Below are 22,234 nucleotides of genomic sequence, written 5' to 3' on the forward strand. Positions count from 1 at the left end.
CTGATCTTGCAAGCTAGTATTATCCATTCACCCTTTACAGACCTCTTGAGAGCCGGTAACATATTCTATAGCTGGAGCAGACCTTGTCCCTCATGCCTCATCCTTCATCACTGAGGAACACAAAGGTTGATTTGACTGGTCACATACAGTAGAGTGAGTTTTGTCAGTCATTTTGTGTTGTGCAACAAGACATCTGTGCAAATGTCATTTGGTGCAGTTGGCACAGGTTCTGTCGAGGATGAGGATTGAATTATCTTTTTCAACAAAGACCTTGGAATGGGGAGATCAAAAAGTGTCCCATGTTCATATAAGAATATGTTTTTTTTTTTTTTTTTTACCTTTTACAGCTAAGCCGATAGATATTATCCAGGGCCTAGAGAACGTGGAAACCGTGGAGGGTGGCGAAGCCCTTTTTGAGTGCTACCTGTCCAGGACAGAGCTACACGCATACAGGTGGCTGATTGACGATCAGCCTGTGAAGGAGTCTGAGAACGCAGAAATGGTGGTCTTTGAGAGTGGCCGTAGACATCTCCTGCTCCTCAAAAACCTGAAACCAGAGGACAGCGGCAGGGTCACCTTCTTGGCTGGAAACGTTGTCTCTTCGGCATTGCTGGCAGTGAGAGGTAACATATTTTAAATGAAAATTATTCTAATCATGAACATCAATACATCTCAAATCACCTCCACCATTGTAGGCTTAAGTTACAGCAATCATAGATGGCACAATTGTAGATCATTCTGTTTTCGTTGAGCTGAAAAGGCAAAAGTATACCAGATAGCAGTTTCTTCACAGGGAATATATATATTTGAAATTTTAAAATTCGCTCGCGTAGAATGCAGGATGCGCCCTATAGTCTGGAAGTCGCCGGTTCGAGTCCAGGCTATTCCTTTGCCGACCGAGGACGGGAGCTCCCAGGGGGCGGTGCACAATTTGCCGAGTGCAGCCCGGGGGGGGGGGAGGGTTAGGTCGGCCAGGGTGTCCTCGGCTCACCGTGCACCAGTGATCCCTGTGGTCAGGCCGGGCGCCTGCGGGCTTGCCTGTAAGCTGCCCAAGGCTGCGTTGTCCTCCGAATCTGTAGCTTTGGGTGACTGCATGGTGAGTCTGCAGTGTGTAAAAAACATGCAGCTAACGGCACACGGTTCAGAGGACAGCGTGTGTTTGTCTTTGCCCCTCCCGAGTCAGCGCAGGGGTGGTAGCAGTGAGCTGAGCTAAACAAAATAATTGGATACTATTAAATTGGGGAGGAAACAATAAAAAAAAATTGCAGACTACAAAATTAAAATAAAATAATATTAATAATAATAATAAAAAAAAATCTTCACTTACCTAAAACATTTTGAAAACTGTAGACAACTTACTGGAACAAAACCGCTTCGAGAATAAGCAGGCTATCCCACCCCACTGCGAATAAATTGAGACATTGAAACTTGTATTCTGTGTTGCTGGCAATTTCCTCCCAAATCATTATGAACTACAGCAGTCAGTTCACTCTAAATTAAAATAAACTGACTGTATTACATCTAGTAGACCTATGAATAAGAATATAAAATATATTACTTTTATTAGGCAGCATTATAATACAATTTTAATAATGTTGTCTGATGTTTTAATATAAGTAAAACATTATGCTTCACTGAAAGTGAAGATAATAGTCTTAATACAAGTCATGCTGCTAAACCTGTGTCTCTTTACCTAACTGGTGAGTTGTATTATGTTTATGTTTTAGCTGTGAGCATCCACCTGCATACGATTTTTTCCCGTTTTTACCGGCTATGTGGGAGCCATGAATAGAGAGACCAGAGTACAACGCTACAGTTTAAAAGATTGAAAAATAAAAGGCCTGGGTTATATAGAGATTTTTTTTGTATCTGTCTGTTTATTGTCAATTCATACCTTGTGCTTCAATTCCAAGAGTAGTCCTCCACATTCAAAATCCACATTGCTCCTTGCCAGTAAAATCTCGTACCAATATAGGTACTGTAACTCAATACCATTAATGGAGATTCATGGAGAACCCTGTTTAACTCAGTAATGTAACTGCAGTTTACATTGATAGAATTGCACAGTAACTGCATTCTTGGTGCAACCCCCTACCTGTGAGACTGCAGGGTCTGCTTATTTGACATTCTTAGCAGGTGTGAGTAAGCCACCTCCAGTAGCCATGGTGAGAGTGTACATTGATTTTTACCATTTGAAGGATGGAAACTGAATGTGGTGAGGCCCTTGGAGGATTCTGAAGTTGCTGTGGGTGGCCAGGCAGAGTTCAGCTGTGTCCTGAGTGAGTTTGTACCTGTGGCTGAGGTGAGCTGGTACATGAACGACTCTGAGATCCACCCTGATGACACCTGGGCAATTCAAGCAGATGGGAACTCTTACAGGCTCATCCTTAAAGTGGCCCGGCCACAGCTCACTGGGGAGGTGACGTTTGCTGCCAGGGATGCCATCTCCTCTGCCAAACTGACAGTGATCGGTAAGAGATTTGTTCAGTGCTTGTGGGATGGAAAGGGAACAGACATGACTGTTAAATCACCTGAGGGTTCAAATTAAAAAACGGTTTACTTTGATATAGCACAATTACAAATAAAATGAATTAAACTGGTATACAGCTGAGCCTGTGTATAATGCTACAGGGGTTTGAAAGAATACCACAAGTTTATTACCTGGAAGAATCCTTAGCAGAAAATATAAATAGAACACAGCATTGCCAACACTGGCCACACAGTTTGTAGCACATTTCACAGTGATAATGATACAGTAGCATATTGGTGCTGATATGTTCCTATGGTATGGAAAAAGATTTCCGCTATGTATTGGTTCATATCTTTGCAATACCTTTGGTCAAAATAGGAAAATGCTATCACAGTGGTTAATGGCTAACACCACTATTGCTGTCTTTTTGCACCCATTGAGGCTTAAGTAGAACCACTGCATTGCTACACCGTGTTTTTTTTTTTTTTTTTTTTTGTTCCTGGGTAGTAAGTGTTATTTCCTAATTCCTTATGCCTCGAAAGTAAAGAAAATGGCTATTATTCCCCACAAACTTTGCTTTTGTGACCAGGACAGTGATATTTTGAAATGTACCTATTTTCCAGAACATTCCATATAGATTCAGTGCTGAGTAAACTTGGAGTAACTTCTAGAACTTTCTAGAACTTTCCAGTAATATAAATAGTAGTATAAATACAGGGGTGTTAAGCCCACCAGTTCAGTTTAGTTCCAGCTGTCTAAGTGGATACATATCTGCATTTTTCTGAGATGGCATCAAGAGGCTGCAAGCATCCGGCAGACGCATTTTGCTATGTCTGCGGCCAATTTATCAAGACAAGAGCGAAAAAGTACTCCTTGGAATCATCTGCTAAGATGTGTGAGGCCTACAAGGCATATTTCGGCATGCCTGTCGGGGATCAAGACAAACCCTGGGCACCTCATTTCACCTGCGAGCACTGCAAAAAAACTCTGGAAGGTAAGATGGACAATTGTTGCTCGGAATTTTATGTTATAAAATTTGTTAAAATTTTTAAAAGAGTAAAAGTTTTTAATTTTAAAATGTTTTACAATTTTCAATGTTATTGAAAAAATATATCATATATGAAAAATGTTGCGAGAATCTCTTACACATTAGTCATGGGTGAAATAAATGTATTTTTGTAGGATGGTACAGAGGGGAAAAGAGAGCCATGAAGTTCGACCTCAACGACTTGATTAGAGATCTTGGTCTCACCAAGTCCAATGCCGAGCTTTTAACGTCTAGGCTCAAGCAGTGGAACTTGTTGGATGAAAGTGTGCAAGTCGCAGATCAGAGGAGGCGTCACCAACCTTTTTCCAGCTTCTTCACCCGTCAAGATGGGCTCTGCTTCTGCCACAATGTGACCAGTCTGTTCGAGGCAATCGGAATCGCCTGTAACCAGAATGAGTGGCGCCTCTTCATTGACAGCTCATCCAGGAGCCTCAAAGCCGTGCTGCTCCATAATGGTAACAAGTACCCGTCTCTTCCCCTGGCTCACTCGGTGCACCTCAAAGAGGATTACAACAGCATCAAGACCTTGCTGGATGCCTTGAAGTATGATGAGTACGGCTGGGAGGTCATAGGAGACTTCAAAATGGTGGCATTCCTGATGGGTCTCCAAGGCGGTTTTACCAAGTTTCCCTGCTATCTTTGCCTTTGGCACAGCAGGGACACCAAGGCGCACTACCACAGGCGGGACTGGCCACAGCGGACCGAGTTCTCTGTGGGGAGGAATAACGTCAAGTGGGAGCCACTGGTGGACCCCCGGAAGGTGCTGATGCCACCACTGCACATCAAATTGGGCCTTATGAAACAATTTGTTAGAGCTCTAGATAAGGAGTCGGCAGCCTTCAAGTACCTTCAAGACTTCTTCCCTAAGCTGTCTGAGGCAAAGGTCAAAGCCGGTGTCTTCGTCGGAGCACAGATAAAGAAGATCCTGGAGCGCAATGAATTCCCCAAGAAGCTCACTAGTAAGGAGAAAGCGGCTTGGAACAGCTTTGTCGCAGTGGTTCGGGGCTTCCTGGGCAGTCACAAGGCCGAAAACTATGTGGAGCTGGTTGAGACTCTGGTGAAGAACTACGGCACAATGGGCTGTAGGATGTCCCTCAAAGTCCATATCCTTGATGCTCATCTTGATAAATTCAAGGAGAACATGAGTGCGTACTCGGAGGAGCAAGGCGAGCGCTTCCACCAGGATATACTGGACTTTGAACGCCGCTACCAAGGACAGTATAACGAGAACATGATGGGAGACTACATTTGGGGGCTGATTCGTGAAAGTGATTTACAGTATAATCGTAAATCTCGAAAAACTACTCACTTCTAAATCTTTTGTAGTCATTTTTGTATTACTTTAGTATAAATACATGTTAATATGGATTCATATGTTGTTTTTTTTTGACTTTATGTGAACGAAAAGACACAAATTTGCCCGTTTTCCCATTGGAAATAGGTAAATTTCAAAATATCACTGTCCTGGTCACAAAAGCAAAGTTTGTGGGGAATAATAGCCATTTTCCATACTTTTGAGGCATAAGCAATTAGGAAATAACACTTACTACTTAGGAACAAAAATTGTGTTACATAGTGAGATCATTTGGTATGGGTTACTAAGAAAACATGTTCACATTTTGTTGTAATTTGCATATTCACACATAACTGCAGGTAACTAAGTAGCAGGCATAAATCATATCAATAGAATAATATATAATAATAATAATAATCTTTATTTTGTATAGTGCCTAAATGCAAGCATCTCAAAGCGCGGAACAATTTAGAACAATAACACTAAAAACAACAAAACAAAATACAACAACAAATACACAAGCAAATAGTTAAAAATAGCACAGATTATAAAATAAAACATTGCACAATGACTTGAACCTAAAAATGATGAAATGCCTGTACATAGAGATGCGTTTTAGTTGTTTTTTAAAAGCTTGAACGGTATTAGCATCCTTGATCACCTGCGGAACATTATTCCAAAGCCTAGTTGCATAACAGCAGAAACCCCCTGTCACCCATAGAACGAAGCTTAGCCATTGGAATCCTTAACAGACCCGAATTCGCAGAGTGAAGGTTACAAGTGGGAAGGTACCTCGTTAACAAATCAGAGATATAATTTGGGGCCTAGCCATTTAGAGCCTTATAAGTTAGCAGAGAATCAAAATCAATCCTTTGCTTGACCGGCAACCAATGCAGAGAGGCAAGAACTGGTGTAATATGAGCACCCAATGTGGAGCCAGTTAAAATGCGAACAGCAGAGTTCTGAATGTATTGCAGCCTGCCAATAGCAGCCTTGGAAGCAGCGGCTGTACCAGCCTCTCTGCATCGGGCATGGACAAGATAGGGTGCAGACGGACGATGTTCCGGAGATGAAAAAAGGACACCTTAGTGACATTGCGGATATAAGTCTCAAAGGGTAGATTGGGGTCGAAAACCACACCCAGATTCCTAACTTCAGAACTAGATTTAACTTCAAGCCTGTCAATCACCAACTAAAACAATCAATGTTTCTCAGTTGTCAGGGAGAGCCAAGCAGTTTCTATCAGGTTTTCTAAACGTGGCTGTCAAGTACCGAGACAGCCACGTTTCTATCAGGTGTAGTCTGAATATATAATTGTGTGTCGTCTGCGTATGAGTGAAAGCTCAGACCATGACAACGTATAATCTGTCCAAGTGGCAGCATATAGATGTTAAAAGTAAGGGTCCTAAAATGGAACCCTGTGGCACACCTGTAGATACTGAACTAGGGTTGGATGTATAACCATCCATAGAAACACACTGTTTGCGATCTGACAAATATGATCTAAACCACTGTAAAACAGTGCCATCAATACCCACACAACATACCAAACGATTGATTAGAATGGGGTGGTTTACGTCAATTAAGTATAAAAATGGTTTATATCAATTAAGTATAAAACGGAATATGTCTTATGTAACACACTTTAATGGTACATGTGTAAAGTAGTAACTATTGCCATTACTGGTGATCAATGTCTTGAAGTCCCAAGTATACACAAATGTTACCTAATACTGCTGTAACTTAATTTAAATACTATACAAAGTCAGCAGCATTCATTGAAATTATACAGTTTACCTTTTTGTAAACTGTGGCATCAATGGATATTGCAGAACGAGCATTAAACACTGACTTGAAAATGTTTTGAGACGCCTTGTTGGTAGGGCTGTACGTGGGTCAGTGACTCTAGAAGATATGTTGGTACATTTGGACGAAGATTAGATTTTCTTTTAAAGAAATCATCGTTTTGTGATTTGTTCCACGGATTTCCATATTTAACCTTAACCCTAACCCTAACAATAATCATCATGAACAGAAACTTTTTAAAAGTGTGACCCATGTATCCTCAAGCTTACAGTCCTACCAACTAACACTTTAAGCTTAACTGAGTGGTGAATATATAGTTTCATCTACTTGGTGGGCAGACTCTGCGAAACCCACAGCATGCAGGTAGTTGTTTCCTCCATCTGGTCCTGCTCTTCACTCCATGTTGGCCCTCCTCCCTATACCACCCATAGCTCTACCAGACCCCCCTGAAGACCCGGAGCTAGTGAGTAAGAACAGCCAATCGGTGACGCTGTCCTGGTTCACACCACTTAATGACGGCGGCGGGGCCATTCTCGGCTACAACGTGGAGATGCGATTGGCAGACAGTGTCCTCTGGTTGCCATGCAACACCGAGCCCATTAGGAACACAGAGTTTGTGATGGACAACCTCATCCCCGGCACAGGGTACCGATTTCGAGTGTCGGCCGTAAACAGGGCCGGCATCGGGGAGCCTGTCCATTTACCTCAAACTGTACAGCTAGGTGAGAGTCGCCACACTGCTTGATTCTGCACACGCACGACATGTGAATGTCTGCAAGAAATGCTTGCAGCTTCCCAGTTCCTGTTGTTATCACTGCATTTTCACTTTGGCACAAGATTTTAATACAAATGAAATTTAGCAAGATTTATAATGTTATAATGTAATAAGCTAGGTTCTGGCATGCTTTTAAAAGCTTAAGCATAATTAGGAAAACAATAGTAATCTCCTCTCTTGGACTTCTTTGACAACAAACATGCCAGCACTACATTTTGCATATTCCAAATGCAAAGGTATTAAGGTAAAAAAAATCAATGGCACGATTAGATGCTTTATTTATTTATTTATTTGCACTGATCTTTTTAACAGTGCACCAATGTTTGCATCGTTTTTGCCCAGCAAAGCTTGTGTTGCAAAAACATCTGTTATATGTTGATTTACATGAAAACTTTTTTTAACTTAAAAGCCCCAGTTTCTATGATTAATAGTAATCTTTTAGTTTTTGTTAATTTACCTTTATCTAAAAAGTTTTTTTGGGACATTCAGGTATTTAGGTAACATACCAAATAATAATATTAACATAGTTCTAGTAGACTTTTAAGCTTGGTCTTCACCTAAGCATCTTCATTGTGCAGCCAGTTGTGTTAGAAGTTTTATAACCAACCACATACAGCACACCACCTGATTGTACTATGGTATAACCTTGTAAACAGTCAGAAAGGATACAAACATGTTGCAAACAGATGCTTTGCTTAATCCTACTCAGCCAGCAAACAGTCAGCACAACATCCACACGTACCCCAGCTGGCTGCTTGCAACAAGCTTTGAAAATGGGGTTGGGTGCAACCTGCTTTAAACTTTTGTGTTAATATATTTTCTGTGATTACCCTTATAAAAGTTTACCACAGTATTTGTTGCATGGTATTTTTTGCAGTTATACTTTATTTTTCACATGGTTATACTATGCATTTACCATAGTTTACCCTGGTTTGCCAAGATTATTAATATGCTTTACCATACCTTGCAATGCTTAAATATGCGTCACCATGCTTTCACTGTGCTTTATTACACTTTGCTATGCTTTTACTACAGGAAATTTGTATAAGGGTATGCGTAGACTGAGCCTAACTAATTTACAGAGTAAGTGTGTATTAGAGTTTGCACAATGCACTTGCATGTTTGCAAGTTTTGGTTTATGAAAAATATTGTAAGGGTATTTAATGTTCTTCTGTCCAGAACCTTTTGAACTTGGAGGTCCAGGTAATGCAGTGGGTCCTTTACCTATATTGACCAAACCCAATTTATTTATGGTTTTGGATCTGGCTATTTTGTGTCTTGTTTAGTATTAATTATCTTTTTCCTCAAGGTAACATCACAACATGGCAATGATTGACAACCCAGATAAAGCTACTGGTGTTTGATAGTATAGGAACTTATTGGGGAAAATGGTGGCTGTATATTTAAATAGACTATGGTGTAGCTCATTTCCCTCTGTTCAAACTAACTTTTAAAAAAGTCTTGTTGTGCAAAAAGCTTTTAATAAGTGGGTGAAAGGATAAGCAAAGTTACAAAACAAACAAAAAAGGTTCTGGGTGCAACAGCAATCTGCCTAGACCAGCATGTCTGCTTTAGCACCTGCAGTTGACATCTCCCCTAGCTAACTTCTCTGTGTGATCGATTTTATTTTTCAGAAGCCCCAGTTGCCGTGATAAAGCCTTTGTCCAGCCCCGTCGTGAAGGTGGGGGAGCCCACATGCTTGGAGTGTGAGCTGTCGGTTGATAACAGCGTTGTTACTTGGCTGAAGGACAACAAGAGCATCCAGCCTGGGAAGAAGTACCAGGTGGTCTCAGATGGAAAGAGACAAGCTCTGATCATCCAGGACTTCAGGGCTGCTGACGAGGCAGTTTACACCTGTGTCACCTCATCTGGGGCAGAAACCTCTGTGAGCCTGGACCTTGGAGGTAGGATATGGTTATTTTTCTCATCGTTATTATGAATAAAGCAAGTCATTTTAAATGACACGTTCTTTCTTACTGTCTTTATCTCAGTTTAATCCTGAATTATCTCCATTGTGTTTTTATGCACCAGAAACCATCTGTATCTGCACACTTTAACAGCATTCCCATTATTATTATTATTATTATTATTATTATTATTATTATTATTATTATTATTGTTACTAATCTATATAATATTGAAGTAGATGAAGGACATTTTGAAGTTTCATGGTTTGGGTCTGACATATCGATCAAGAATGGTTGGTCCAGGGGTTAAATGTACTTGCCTCCAAAACTGGTCAAATAAAAGCTAAAGTGTTCAACTAATGCATTTTCCGCTTTAATCACCATGCAGCCAAGGTAAACCAAGATGGAATGGAGATATCAGTCACCACTGATGTAGAAGGATTGTTAACCCAACCCAGCTTGCCTCCCGAAGCTGCCCAAGAGGGGGACCTGCATCTACTGTGGGAGGCCCTGGCCAAAAAACGCAGAATGAGCAGAGAGCCCACTTTGGATTCCATCTCAGAGGTGCCTGAAGGAGACGACAAGGTCTCCAAGCAGAAGGGGAAATCAGAAGAGCCTCCCAGACCAAGCGACATAGAACAGTTCTTCACAAGCTCAGATGATGACTCAAGGGCAGGTACACCTTCCTTAGTCTCTTACCTCAAGAAAGCAGGCCAGTCTACAGTGACTGTAGAAGGTGGTCAAGCACAGACTATTGCTACCAAACAGTTTTGGAAACTCTGGGAGCCCTCTGGTGTAGAACCTGAAGCTCCTATTACCCAACAAGCCGTTGCTGAAGAACCGGCAATCGAAATGAGTAAAGAGGAGGAATCTGAAATGACTGAGGCAGCTATCAAGATTCAGGCTGCCTTCAAGGGCTTCAAAGCCAGGAAGGAACTTAAGCAACATGGAGCCCCTGTTTTTGGAGAGGTCTTCAAGGACCAGACCTGTGAGCCCAACGGGACTATTCATCTAGAATGTGTGTCGCTCAGCAAGTCAGACATCCAGGTCTGTTGGTTGAAAGATGGGGAGAAACTGACTGATGGACGCCACCACCACATTGACATCTACAACGATGGGACATGCTCCTTGATTATTACAGCCCTGACCCCTAAAGATACCGGAGTATACACTTGTGAGTTGTCCAACAAGCTTGGTAGAGGAGTCCACAGTGCCAAGGTGACAGTGGGTAGTCACCGGGACGTGCCCAGCAGGGGGCCCAAGCAGCTTCAATATGGGTACAGTGCAGACAGTGAGCCTGAGAGCTCCTCAGGAAGCGAGATAGATGACGGCATAAGGAAAGCTGGAAAAAGGCTGAGGCGGCTCTTGAGGACCAGGCTATCCCAGGATATGCCAGATGTGGAGGAAGAAACATTTGTTAGTGCCGATGAAGGAGAGCTAGAGTCTGCGGACAAGCACACCTACCGGGAAGATGACAAGTACATATATATCAAGTTTGACACCCTTCCTGAGGCTCAGGCCGCCTGCAGACGCTTCCAGGAGATGTTTACCGCCCAGGGTGTCCCCATAGAAACTGAAATCCTGGAGGAAGGCCTGCGCAAAGTGGAGCTTTGTATTATGAAGATGCCACCCCCATTGACCGATCAAGGGGAGCTGACCCCCACACAGGAGAAAGTCCAGCCTGTTTACTCTCCTGCTGGTTCTGGTTAGTCTGCTTTTGTGGAATGCACTAAAAGTCTGTATAATGCTTAAGGCTTCTTGGCAGTCATGGTTTAGGAAAGTTTCTATCTTAGATACAGTGGGGAGCTGTTAACCACTTAGGGCTAGGTATAGTAAGGGCCAGTCAATATACTGATAACGTGCTTATGTGACTGACTGTCATGAACTTCAGATAATCAATTGTCAAAGCAAAACACCCAACTAAATTCTAAAGACTATTTGGAAATATAATAAGCTACTGGAAATCAATACCGATCTATGTGTCTCCTATTGTTGATTATGTGACTTCTGTGGTGTACCTGTGGAAAACATTATGACAGATCTTTGATCTCTGCCTTTCTGCCTTCACTAACAACTGCTGAGTGAGCATAAGGAAAGGCTAACAATGCATCATAACAATCTTTAACATTTTAGAAAGGGATAAGAAAATAATTTCAAAACAATCAATCAATCAATCAATCTTTATTTTATATAGTGCTTTTCACAGTGGACCATCATCACAAAGCGCTTTACGAGATAGTGAAAGTGAGGAACAATGCATAATACATTAAATTCAGGGCATAGTACATTCAATACATATATATATATATATATATATATATATATATATATATATATATATATATATATCTATATATATATATATCTATATATATATATATATATATATATATATATATATATAATAATTGATATATAAGGGTGTTGTAGTACAGTGGACCAAGGAGAAATCATTTTACTAGAAGTGAGGAGTACATGTGAGCAAAGGAGATGGTGATTGGTGCAAGCTCTAGTCATTCCAGGAACCTTTTTTCTTAGCCTTGCATCTCGTGCAACATTGTGACGGCATTTTTTACACTTACACACAACCTACAGTATTCCATGAATAATAACTAGGCTTGCTACTATTCGATTTTAATTTTTTTTGCCAAATCGACAATTATTATCAACGTTTATTTTTGGAAGAATTGACCCTTTTTTTAACTTTATTTTTCAATTAAAGCAGAGAATGGGTGAAATCGACCTTTATGCTTAAAAAAACACCAGACTTTTTATGCCATTGAGAAAAGTCTCATATTCGACATGCAACAAAACATTAGATAGCTGAACAGAACTAACTTGCACTTACTATCCAGAGTCTGAGCTCCACCCCTCTCCTGCTTCAGCACAGCTGGACTCCGAGTGCTTTGTCCTGACGTGGCGACTTCAGCCACTGTTCAAGGGATTGTGCACAATACTCATTAAATGTTTTCCTCTTGCGCCCCATTTTCAAATCAAACTAGTAACTGTCACCGTATATACCTATAGCAAAAGCCTACCTACACCTTAACCTGCTAATTTCAAAGTAGGCGCTTTAAATGACAGGCGCTGTAGCTGGCAAATGAAAATGAACAGTCAGTGCAGGTTTGATGATTGACAGTCATTTAAATGAATGAGAGCATTCTAGTGCTGCTTCAGTCAATTAGATCTGTCAGAACAGGATGAAATGACTGACGGTAAAACTACAGTAGCCACTGAGTTGACTGACAGTGACCCCTAGCCATTCAGAGCGGAACGGAGATGGGCCAGACAGCAAATTTAAAACTACACAAACTAGCGATGATTTCTAAATTATAATTTTGGTAAGAAAAAAGAAATAGTGAGTGGTTTTACCGACGTTTATCGTATATAAATTATAAATTATAAATATAAATTATAAATTATTTCAGTCAAACCCATATCTTTTGGAAATTCGACATTTAACGAGCTGTACGGATTAAAATCGAAAAGCAGCAAGCCTAATAATAACTCACTATTGCGCTGAATTGTTTGTGTTGTTAAGTCAGTGACATAGTTCATTATCTTCAATTATGTCTATTTTTATCTTGTGGTTTTATGTTGCTCTTGGCTAAACTTCTTCCTTCTCCATCCCATCTCATCTCATCTCATCCCAAATATCACATAAGCTCCCCCCGTCTTCCTAACCGAGCTGCAAAGCCAGGATGTCCAGGACGGTTATCCGGTCAGCTTTGACTGCGTGGTCAGTGGGAAGCCTCCCCCCTCCATCCGCTGGTTCAAAGATGGCAAGCTGATTGAAGAGAACGACCACTACATGATCAATGAGGACCAGGAGGGCTGCCACCAGCTCATCATCACTGCCGTCTACCCCACTGACATGGGGGTGTACCGCTGCATGGCTGAGAACTACAGTGGCATTGCCTCCACCAAAGCTGAGCTCAGAGTCGATGGTGGGTATCCTAGAGCCTGGGATCTACAGGCCACCATAAGCGATCCATAGTACTCCTCTAGCTACTGCTGCTCAACACAAAAGTGGCTAATCTTCTTTCTATCTCCAGAAGGTCTTTGAGGGTCTGGTTTCAGCACCACTCATATTTTTTTTCCGATTTCTGAATAAATTTTTTTTGGATAACTTAGGTCACAATGTGTAATGACTAAATTTAGTTTTTTTCAAATCTTTTTTGTTTTTATTAACATTTTTATATGTATATTTGTGTCTTCTGTAGCAAGTACCTGAAAGATTTAAATGTACAATCAACCATTTTGCAATTAGGAATTACTCTTAAAATTATATTTTAGATGATAAGCATGTTATTAAAAAAAATTGAAAGTTGCTAAATTCATTTTAGGTATTCCCAACAAAAGTATGATTTTGTTGGGAATGATTCAGGTTCTGTGAAACCCTAATTTTTTGTTTTATCTCCAGTTTCCTGCAGCTCTGACTATGACACTGCGGCTGATGCAACTGAGACTTCATCATATGTCAGTGCAAAAGGCTATCTCTCAAGGTAAGCATCACACCTTCACAACTATAAGGGTTACCCTAACTCCTGAATGCGTCTAATACTTTTGCACAGCAGTATATATATATATATATATATATATATATATATATATATATATATATATATATATATATATATATATATATACTGCTGTGCAAAAGTATTAGACGCATTCAGGAGTTACAATATATATTGATGTTATGAGCATCAGCAATTTACTCAAAGCCTCCATTAGTGTTTTCCACTATAAACAGCTTAGTTTGGGTGAGAAGAAACCAAGCTTGTCATTTAGTAATCTTTAATTCACATTGATCAGAATCTTCAAAAACTTCAAATCACAACAACTCAAAGTAAATTGTAAATGAGCAGCTAATATGAAGTGTTATATATATATATATAGTGCACGGGATGATTTGATTCTTATAAGCAGTTGATTCTTAAAAGTGGACTGATAGGATTACTGTGGTGAAGTGCTGCAGAATCAGTATGTTAGTTTGAGAATTAAAGCTTTGTTCCCTGCAGTAAAGTGGGTTGACCACTAGATGTCATGAGTTCCCGCATGTATGCACAGGGACCACATTATTATTATTATTATTTATTTCTTAGCAGACGCCCTTATCCAGGGCGACTTACAGTCGTAAGCAAATACATTTCAAGTGTTACAATACAAGTAATACAATAAGAGCAAGAAATACAATAACTTTTGTTCAAGCAAAGTACAAGTGTGACAAACCACAATTCAATAATACAGCAGATAATAGTGATAGTTACATCAGGATATGATTAAATAGCGATAGTTACATCAGGATGTGATTAAATACAAAGTACTACAGGTTAAACACTTGGCAGATTACAGTATTCTGAAGTACAGGATTAAATGCAGTAAAATAGGGGGCAGATAAGAGCAAAATAAAGCACATTTACATGAAGGGTGATAGTGTCCCAGGATACAAACAGAGGAGTTCTACAGGTGCTCTTTGAAGAGGTGAGTCTTAAGGAGGCGCCGGAATGTGGTCAGGGACTGGGCAGTCCTGACATCTGTAGGAAGGTCATTCCACCACTGCGGAGCAAGGGTGGAGAAGGAGCGGGCTCTGGAGGCAGGGGAGCATAGCGGAGGTAGAGCTAGTCTTCTAGTGCAGGCGGAGCGGAGAGGTCGAGTGGGGGTGTAGGGAGAGATGAGGGTCTGGAGGTAGCTGGGTGCAGTCTGGTTAAGGCATCTGTAGGCTAGTACAAGAGTCTTGAACTGGATGCGAGCGGTGATCGGGAGCCAGTGGAGCGAGCGGAGTAGTGGAGTAGCGTGGGCGAAGCGAGGCAGAGAGAACACCAGGCGGGCAGCAGAGTTCTGGATGAGCTGGAGCGGACGGGTGGCGGACGCAGGGAGGCCAGCCAGGAGGGAGTTGCAGTAGTCTAGGCAGGAGAGTACTGTTAGTGCTCCAACTGAAAGCTAGGTTTATTTTGTTTGTTTGTTTCATTAGCGGTTGTTTCCCCACCACACTGTAAGAAAAATAAAACCAACACCGGTTTTAAACTGTAAATCAAGACTCCAGCCTGATCATTTATACTGCCCTCGTCCACGTCATATTACAATTAGGAAAAGTGCCTCTGCGCGTCAGCAGTTTAAATACAATATACAGATGTCAATGGTGCTCAATCACTGAGGACATCAAAACAAGTCCTCGTGGGTTAGCAACTTGTTATATGATCACGATTATGTTTACTCAAGGCTGCAGAATCCTATTTTATTACAATATACTTGAGAAGCAATCGTCTCGTGAGTGTGCCTAGTTTAACTGCCGTTCGGTGTAATGGCCTTTGAATTAAAATGGCATTACAGTACAGTATTTTACTGTCAGGACTGCCACTGCATTTAAGCATCTGTGGCTTACTTATTTTCTGTTACGATGCAAATCTCACAGTTTTTCATTAAGCGGAGATGCAAAGCTGCGCAATCCCCCCCCCCCCTCCTCCTCCTCCTCACCGCACCGCATCGCAATCCCACTCCCTCTACATGCATATCACACAATAATACTGCTGTACTCACTTTATTGAAACCAACAGAGAACACAAAAAAACATACCTGCACAATGCAGTGGTGCAATCACTCTTTGATTACAAACAATGCAGTGTTTCTTGCTTCATTTCACGATCCACGCTGGGTACGTGCCTAATCGCGCGAGATGTGATCAAATTCATATTCAAAAACAGCTTTATTGGCTGTACATGTCATTGCACTTGATCAAGTACCGTATTACATTGTGGCAAAGTGGTTTGCAGTGCACAGGTGTAGAGGTGATGCAGTGCTCAAGACAATGACAAACAACAAAGTACTGGTAAAATGATGGTTTATTTATAATCCAAAGTCTGATGACAACAGTAAAGAATAATGAGAACTGGCATTACACACAATACACAACGATGTGTATTGCTAAGTTAAATCCACAGGTTCAGTCCCGAAACAATAAACACGGTATTTAAACACACACAGTTAATACAAACACAGTCACAAGTCCAAAGTGAGTGCTGTAGTGCTCGTGGTTAAATACAATTTATCATTAACAAGTGCAGTGTTGTCCGGGTTTAGTGCTGGCCTGTAGCGACAGCTCCGGATCGTGTTAGCCATCTAATAACAAACAAGTAAGTAGATTTTAGACAAGACAAAACAAACAAAACACTCACGATAACAATACGTTTCTCCTTCCGGTTCAGCGTTTAACCATACAAAGGAACAGATCATCTCGCTACGTCCCCTTATATACCGTCAGTCACGCCCCCTAGGTTAGCGATTGCAACCGTTTCTCCTCCAATCCGAGGCTGCCACATCGCTTCCCTTCCGGGTTGATGACTTGGTGTACCGTAACTCCGCCCCCTTTCTAGATGGCTGACTTCCACCTAACCCTGGGAATTAATTGTCGGTCCGTCCAGTACAGGACACTCTGTTCTCTTTACACAGCGCCCTCACAGGTTGGGAGGGAGATTTATCACCAAGAATCATTTGGTCTCTGTCACATACATGTAGTCAGTTTGCCCTGAAATGATTCTTATAAGCGGATTGCTTGATTTTTACAAGCAGATTATTTTATATTGGTTAGTATAGAAATGATTTTGTCCCAGTGGTTTTGATCACTATATGCGGTTGATTCTTATATCAGTGATTCTTATAAACGGACTGCACTGTATTATACAAGAATGTACTTTGAATCCTTTTTCTTTGTCTCGTGTCCAGAGAGCAGGAGGGAGTGGAGTCTATGGCTGAAGAGGAGCAGCTTCCCCAGGTTTTGGAAGAGCTTCATGATGTTCTTGTGAGCCCCGGAGCTCCCATCGCTAAAATGCACGTCCAAGTGAAAGGTAAACAACAACAAGGTTCAACAATGTATTTTCTTACTGTGTACATGCTTTTGGTGAGCTTGTGAGAAGAAAGCCAGACAGGCAGAGTTTCATCTGACTTCGATAAGAAAATGAAAACATATTCTGGAAAAGGCGATTCACTTTTTTAAAATTTTTGTTTTACTTTTTGTCTTTTAAAAAGACCTGATCCGAATGTACATGAATTGACCTGTAAGTGTGCCTGTTTCTGCACAAAGTTTCTGCTACACAAGAGTTTAGAGAGCAGTGAAAAAGACTTGATTAAAGATTCCATTGTCCCCTTTCGTAACCAAGTCTCTTCCACTCTGCAGGTTACCCTTCACCCCGCGTGTACTGGTTCAAAGATGGGCAGCCCCTACGGCCCTCGGACAGGATGCTCATGTGTGAGGAGAAGGGGCTGCACTCCCTGGAGATCCTGGAAGTCTCCAAGGAGGACGCTGGAGAGTATTCCAGCTACATCAGCAACTCAGCTGGATCGGCATACTCCTCCGCCAGGCTGGTTGTGAAGAGTACGTACACAGGGGATAACGTGGCTTTACGTCTTTCTGAACTTAAGATAAGCTGTTGCTTTAATTTCTGTTGATGAATATAGCCGTCAACAAGGATACAGTGGGGACATGTATGTCACACTGTAGAGTTTAACAAACTTCTTATTAAATGTTATGAAACTTGTAAGGTTTTCCACAAATTATTGATAAATCATAGCCCATATGGCTGTCTGTCTCTCTGATGTTACACTTACATTTTTACATAAATAAAGAGAACCCCTTATCCAATTTTGGTTAAACATGCTAAGGGCATTTTTTGTCACATTATACAAAGTATCAGAATTTATGTTACCTATTTGTCTGTCCTCTTCATCCGTAAAAATAAATAAATAATAAAGTCTGTATCGAAATAGGTTACTACAACATTATACAAGAATATACCATCTCCCCTATTAAATGCAATTGGATTTACAATATGTTACAGTTTCCTGACCGTGATAATATACATGGATGCTACTATAATATTAATCTGCTTTATCTAAAAACATTTCTTTAAAGGTCCTGGAGAGCGGGGTGCTGAAGTAGGCAAACCAGAAGCAGGCAAAGCAAAGGGTAAATGTAACGGTTTTCATTGTCGTTATAAGAAGCAAATGGAATGGGCTACCTAGTCGTGTTGTCGAAACAGAATCACTTGGATCCTTTAAGACCTAACTTGACAAAGTTGACAAATCTGAGATCAATCAGCTACTGGAATGGCCTCCTTGCATTTTTTCAAAGTACACTTCGAATGCTTTGAGCAACTATGATTAGAATTATTAGTACTAGCATTTTTTTTTTCTTTACAGTTAATGCCTAGTCATTTATGTGGCTTTATAATTTCATACACACAGTACTAATGGTAATTTGTACCGTACTAAAAATGACTTCTCTTCATTTTACATATACTTATCTGCAAAAATCAGTAATAACCCTGAATAGAAACATTCAGAAACTGCTGCATTATGCATTATGACACTGAAGTTTGGTTTCTACAGCTGCTATCAGCATGCATTGCTTTAAGGTAGTATATATCATGATTCGGATTCTAGGTCACTTCAGACTACCAGGGTTTGGATTAGCGAGAGTCTTCTGTATGTGTATAGTGTATATGTGTATAGTGTAGGTTAGCACTGGGTTTCTTTTTCACTTGGCACAAAGCTGGTTCCATGTTGTTTAATTCTGTGCTGTGTAGGTGCTAAGCAGATGCTGGTTCCTCCACGCTTCCTGGAGAGATTCTCCAACAGGAGGGTAAAGAAAGGCTCCAGTATCACCCTGTCTGTGAAAGTGGAAGGTAAGGTTCTAGGGACAGCTGGGAATGTTCATGTTTCTGTTCTTTACACATTTGGAGCCCTATTTATCAGTGTTTGATATTTTTTCATTCATTTTGATTTTGTAATGGATGGGTGTGGCGGAGTGTCCCGCCCCTATGTATTATTATTTGTATTTTTGTTTGTGGCGCTGGTAAAAGCGCCGCGTCTTTTATTATTATATTTAAAAACCCCATGAGGATGCATGGCTGATCAGCTACTGATTATTTAACTAGCTGACAGTCATGCATCCTTACCAAACGCGTGCAGACTCTGGCCGAGGGATAATAAGATAATTAACAACTAGTTAATCCCTCGGCCAGAGTATATAAACCTGCAGCTCTCTGCACTCGAGGTTGGGTGTACAGAGGAGAGTACGGGGAGCGGAGAGAGCGAGCAACATTTAAAAAACAATTGCTAAAACGTGCTGGATTATCCAGCACGACACTTACTTGTTTGTTTGTTGATTCGTTTGGCCCTCGTTCCCTTTTGTTTTGTTTTTTGTTGTTTTGTTTAAATCTTTTGTTTTGTTTATTAATAAATACGCTGAGTGCCGTTGCACTCAGCTTCAACCGCCCATCCATTGTTTTGGTTTCTACTTCCTGGTCCGTGAAGTCACCACTGCGAGCCAGACTGCCACAATGGGGTTTGTTTTGCATTTGTATAGTCTATAGCACTTGTTTTCTTTCTTTCAGAGTTTTTTCCTATGCATACGGTCGTTATTAATTATCATCTAATTAAATAATTTTCCTCTCAAAATTGTCTACATTCATTGCAATACTTGTAACAGAAGTTCAGTAAATCTAACCCACATGCGTGTTGTTACCAGCGGAAGGGAATTAATATTAACATTTAATAGTGCAGGTGAAAGCAGCAAGCTGATTTTTTTCAGGGTTTATATAGTTATAGGCCACATTCGTAAAATAACATTAGGGTTATTAGGGTACTTAACAAATTTACCAAAGCAGAATATCTGAAATATAAAAAAACACACTGTGTTGTATATAAAATTATACTGTATTTAAGATGCATTGAATTAATGGTAACTTAGCTCACCAGTACGCAGACTTTCCCAAATAAAGCTTATAGAAAAAAGACTTGCCATTGCTTACAAACTGGTTAACACAGACTAAAATTGTTTTGAAAATGCATTTGAACATTCAATTAAAAGATACCTTAGTTCGGCTACAAAATGCATAAACATTTTTATCCATATAGGGCAGCAGTGTGGAGTAGTGGTTAGGGCTCTGGACTCTTGACCAGAAGGTTGTGGGTTCAATCCCCGGTGGGAAACACTGCTGCTGTACCCTTGAGCAAGGTACTTTACCTAGATTGCTCCAGTAAAAACCCAACTGTATAAATGGGTAATTGTATGTAAAAATAATGTGATATCTTGTAACAATTGTAAGTCGCCCTGGATAATAAATAATAATAATAAACATATAAGGGTTATTTTCAAAGGAGATCCACTGAACAGTGCTATACACGATTATTTCAACTGTTTTTTCTGCACCTCTGTTTTTCCCACCGATTGAGTATATTTTTGAGAGGTGAGGTCAATCTCCCTATCCCTCTCCAGTATCCTCTGTGTTTGTAAGATATAAGCTCGATGTACTTTCCTCAGGCTCTCCAGTGCCCACGATCACCTGGCTGAAGGAGGAGTCTGCGGAGGATGTGCTGTGGATCAAGCCAACGACGCCTGGGTATAAAGTGGCCAGCTCCAACATGCAGCACAGCCTGATCCTGCTCGACGTGGACCCAGAACACAGCGGCACCTACACCTGCATCGCCACCAACATGGCAGGCCAGTCGATCTGCACAGCACACCTCGACGTGGTGGAGGGTAAGAGAGGACCTTCAACAGTCTCACTTTAAACACCAGCCACTACCACATGTACCTGGATAGTCTAACTACCACACCAACAACATAGAGGTATGTGGGCTAAACAAGGATTATCCACACACATGGTGGCAAACTCGTATTGTAAGCATACTCATTCACAGGGGTTTATTTGTGCCGGATCGCACCTTATCCCAGATCCAGTACCTTTTTGTCTGACAGTTTTCAAATGATGAACCATATGAAAAAGAAAAAAAGAAAAAGAATGTTGCAAAAAATAACTCTATATACAGAACATGTACAATGAAAAAAAACACTTTCATTTTTATTATTTACAGAAAATAAAAAGACAACTGAAACAAAACAAAAACCTAACTCCATTTTGGAGCGCTAACTAAACTTTTTCTCAGTTCTACCTAAAATCGAACAGCTAATCCGTTTACCGATTAACGAAAAATACTCTGACAAACACAAAGGTTTCACACACTACCTTTTAGGAACTACACAGGTCACTTCACAAATGACAGCCTCTCTCTTCACACAGGCTAGAGACTGCCCTGAACAAACATTTCTGCTGTCTTATATATGTACCAGTTAATCACAGACAGGTGACATATTGTAGCCAGGTGAATCTCAATCTGGCTCCCTCCTGTGGCATTCTGGGGGATGTAGTCTTTCACAATCTCTCTCTCTCTCTCTCTCTCTCTCTCTCTCTCTCTCTCTCTCTCTCTCTCTCTCTCTATATATATATATATATATATATATATATATATATATATATATATATATATATATATATATAATATACAGGTACATCTATGAGTAAGAAAATTGCTGTTTTTTTTGCACGAATCTCTGAATTTAAGAGGAGAGTTTACACTGGTTGTTATTTTCTGTTAGAAAATGGGCTTTGTATTTTGTGGCATCTCATTGGCTAGTACCCTTGGCAGTGGGGTACATTAACTTCCAGTAGATGGCCAGGAAATAAAAGGTACCAGCATAAGTGCCTTTTCACCTGGACAGATATCCTTGAACAACCTAATTTAAACCACAAAACTTTTTTTTTGTAACAGTTGCCCATTTTCTAAGCACAATAAGACTCTCCTTTCAAGTGCCCTTGGGCAGTCCAGTATTGCCCAATACTGTCCACCTTGTCGGGTCTTATTGCTTACTTACAGTCTGATAGGAACAATTTTTTTTAAGCAAAAAGTAAACGTTTGTTAAGGATGATTTCAACCGCACACAAATATGAATTATAACAAAAATCAGTTTTTAAAATTATATATATACTGTATTTATTTTTGCTAAGAACACATTGCATTACATATTTGCATTACCTTTTTGTTGACAAATTAAACCCTATCCATTCATAACTTAATGTTAACAGAAAATGAA

General features: G+C 40.5%; 1 protein-coding gene across 15 annotated transcripts in view; it reads left to right on the forward strand.

The window, feature by feature from the left end:
• Positions 1-22,234, forward strand: part of LOC117400581 (obscurin-like) — a 156,283-nt gene that overhangs the window by 82,885 nt on the left and 51,164 nt on the right. For 14 of the 15 annotated variants that reach the window (XM_059022963.1, XM_059022965.1, XM_059022966.1 and 11 more), the window contains 12 exons: positions 348-623; positions 2,199-2,471; positions 7,050-7,340; positions 9,028-9,297; positions 9,689-11,005; positions 12,966-13,247; positions 13,724-13,805; positions 17,026-17,147; positions 17,477-17,674; positions 18,212-18,265; positions 18,885-18,983; positions 20,624-20,842. In XM_059022963.1, the coding sequence (XP_058878946.1) occupies positions 348-623; positions 2,199-2,471; positions 7,050-7,340; positions 9,028-9,297; positions 9,689-11,005; positions 12,966-13,247; positions 13,724-13,805; positions 17,026-17,147; positions 17,477-17,674; positions 18,212-18,265; positions 18,885-18,983; positions 20,624-20,842 (3,483 nt within the window). The remainder of the gene's footprint in view (positions 1-347; positions 624-2,198; positions 2,472-7,049; positions 7,341-9,027; positions 9,298-9,688; positions 11,006-12,965; positions 13,248-13,723; positions 13,806-17,025; positions 17,148-17,476; positions 17,675-18,211; positions 18,266-18,884; positions 18,984-20,623; positions 20,843-22,234) is intronic. The other variant, XM_059022974.1, reaches the window with a different exon arrangement.

The sequence above is a fragment of the Acipenser ruthenus genome, chromosome 4 (genome assembly GCF_902713425.1).
Source record: "Acipenser ruthenus chromosome 4, fAciRut3.2 maternal haplotype, whole genome shotgun sequence".
Classification (NCBI taxonomy): domain Eukaryota; kingdom Metazoa; phylum Chordata; class Actinopteri; order Acipenseriformes; family Acipenseridae; genus Acipenser; species Acipenser ruthenus.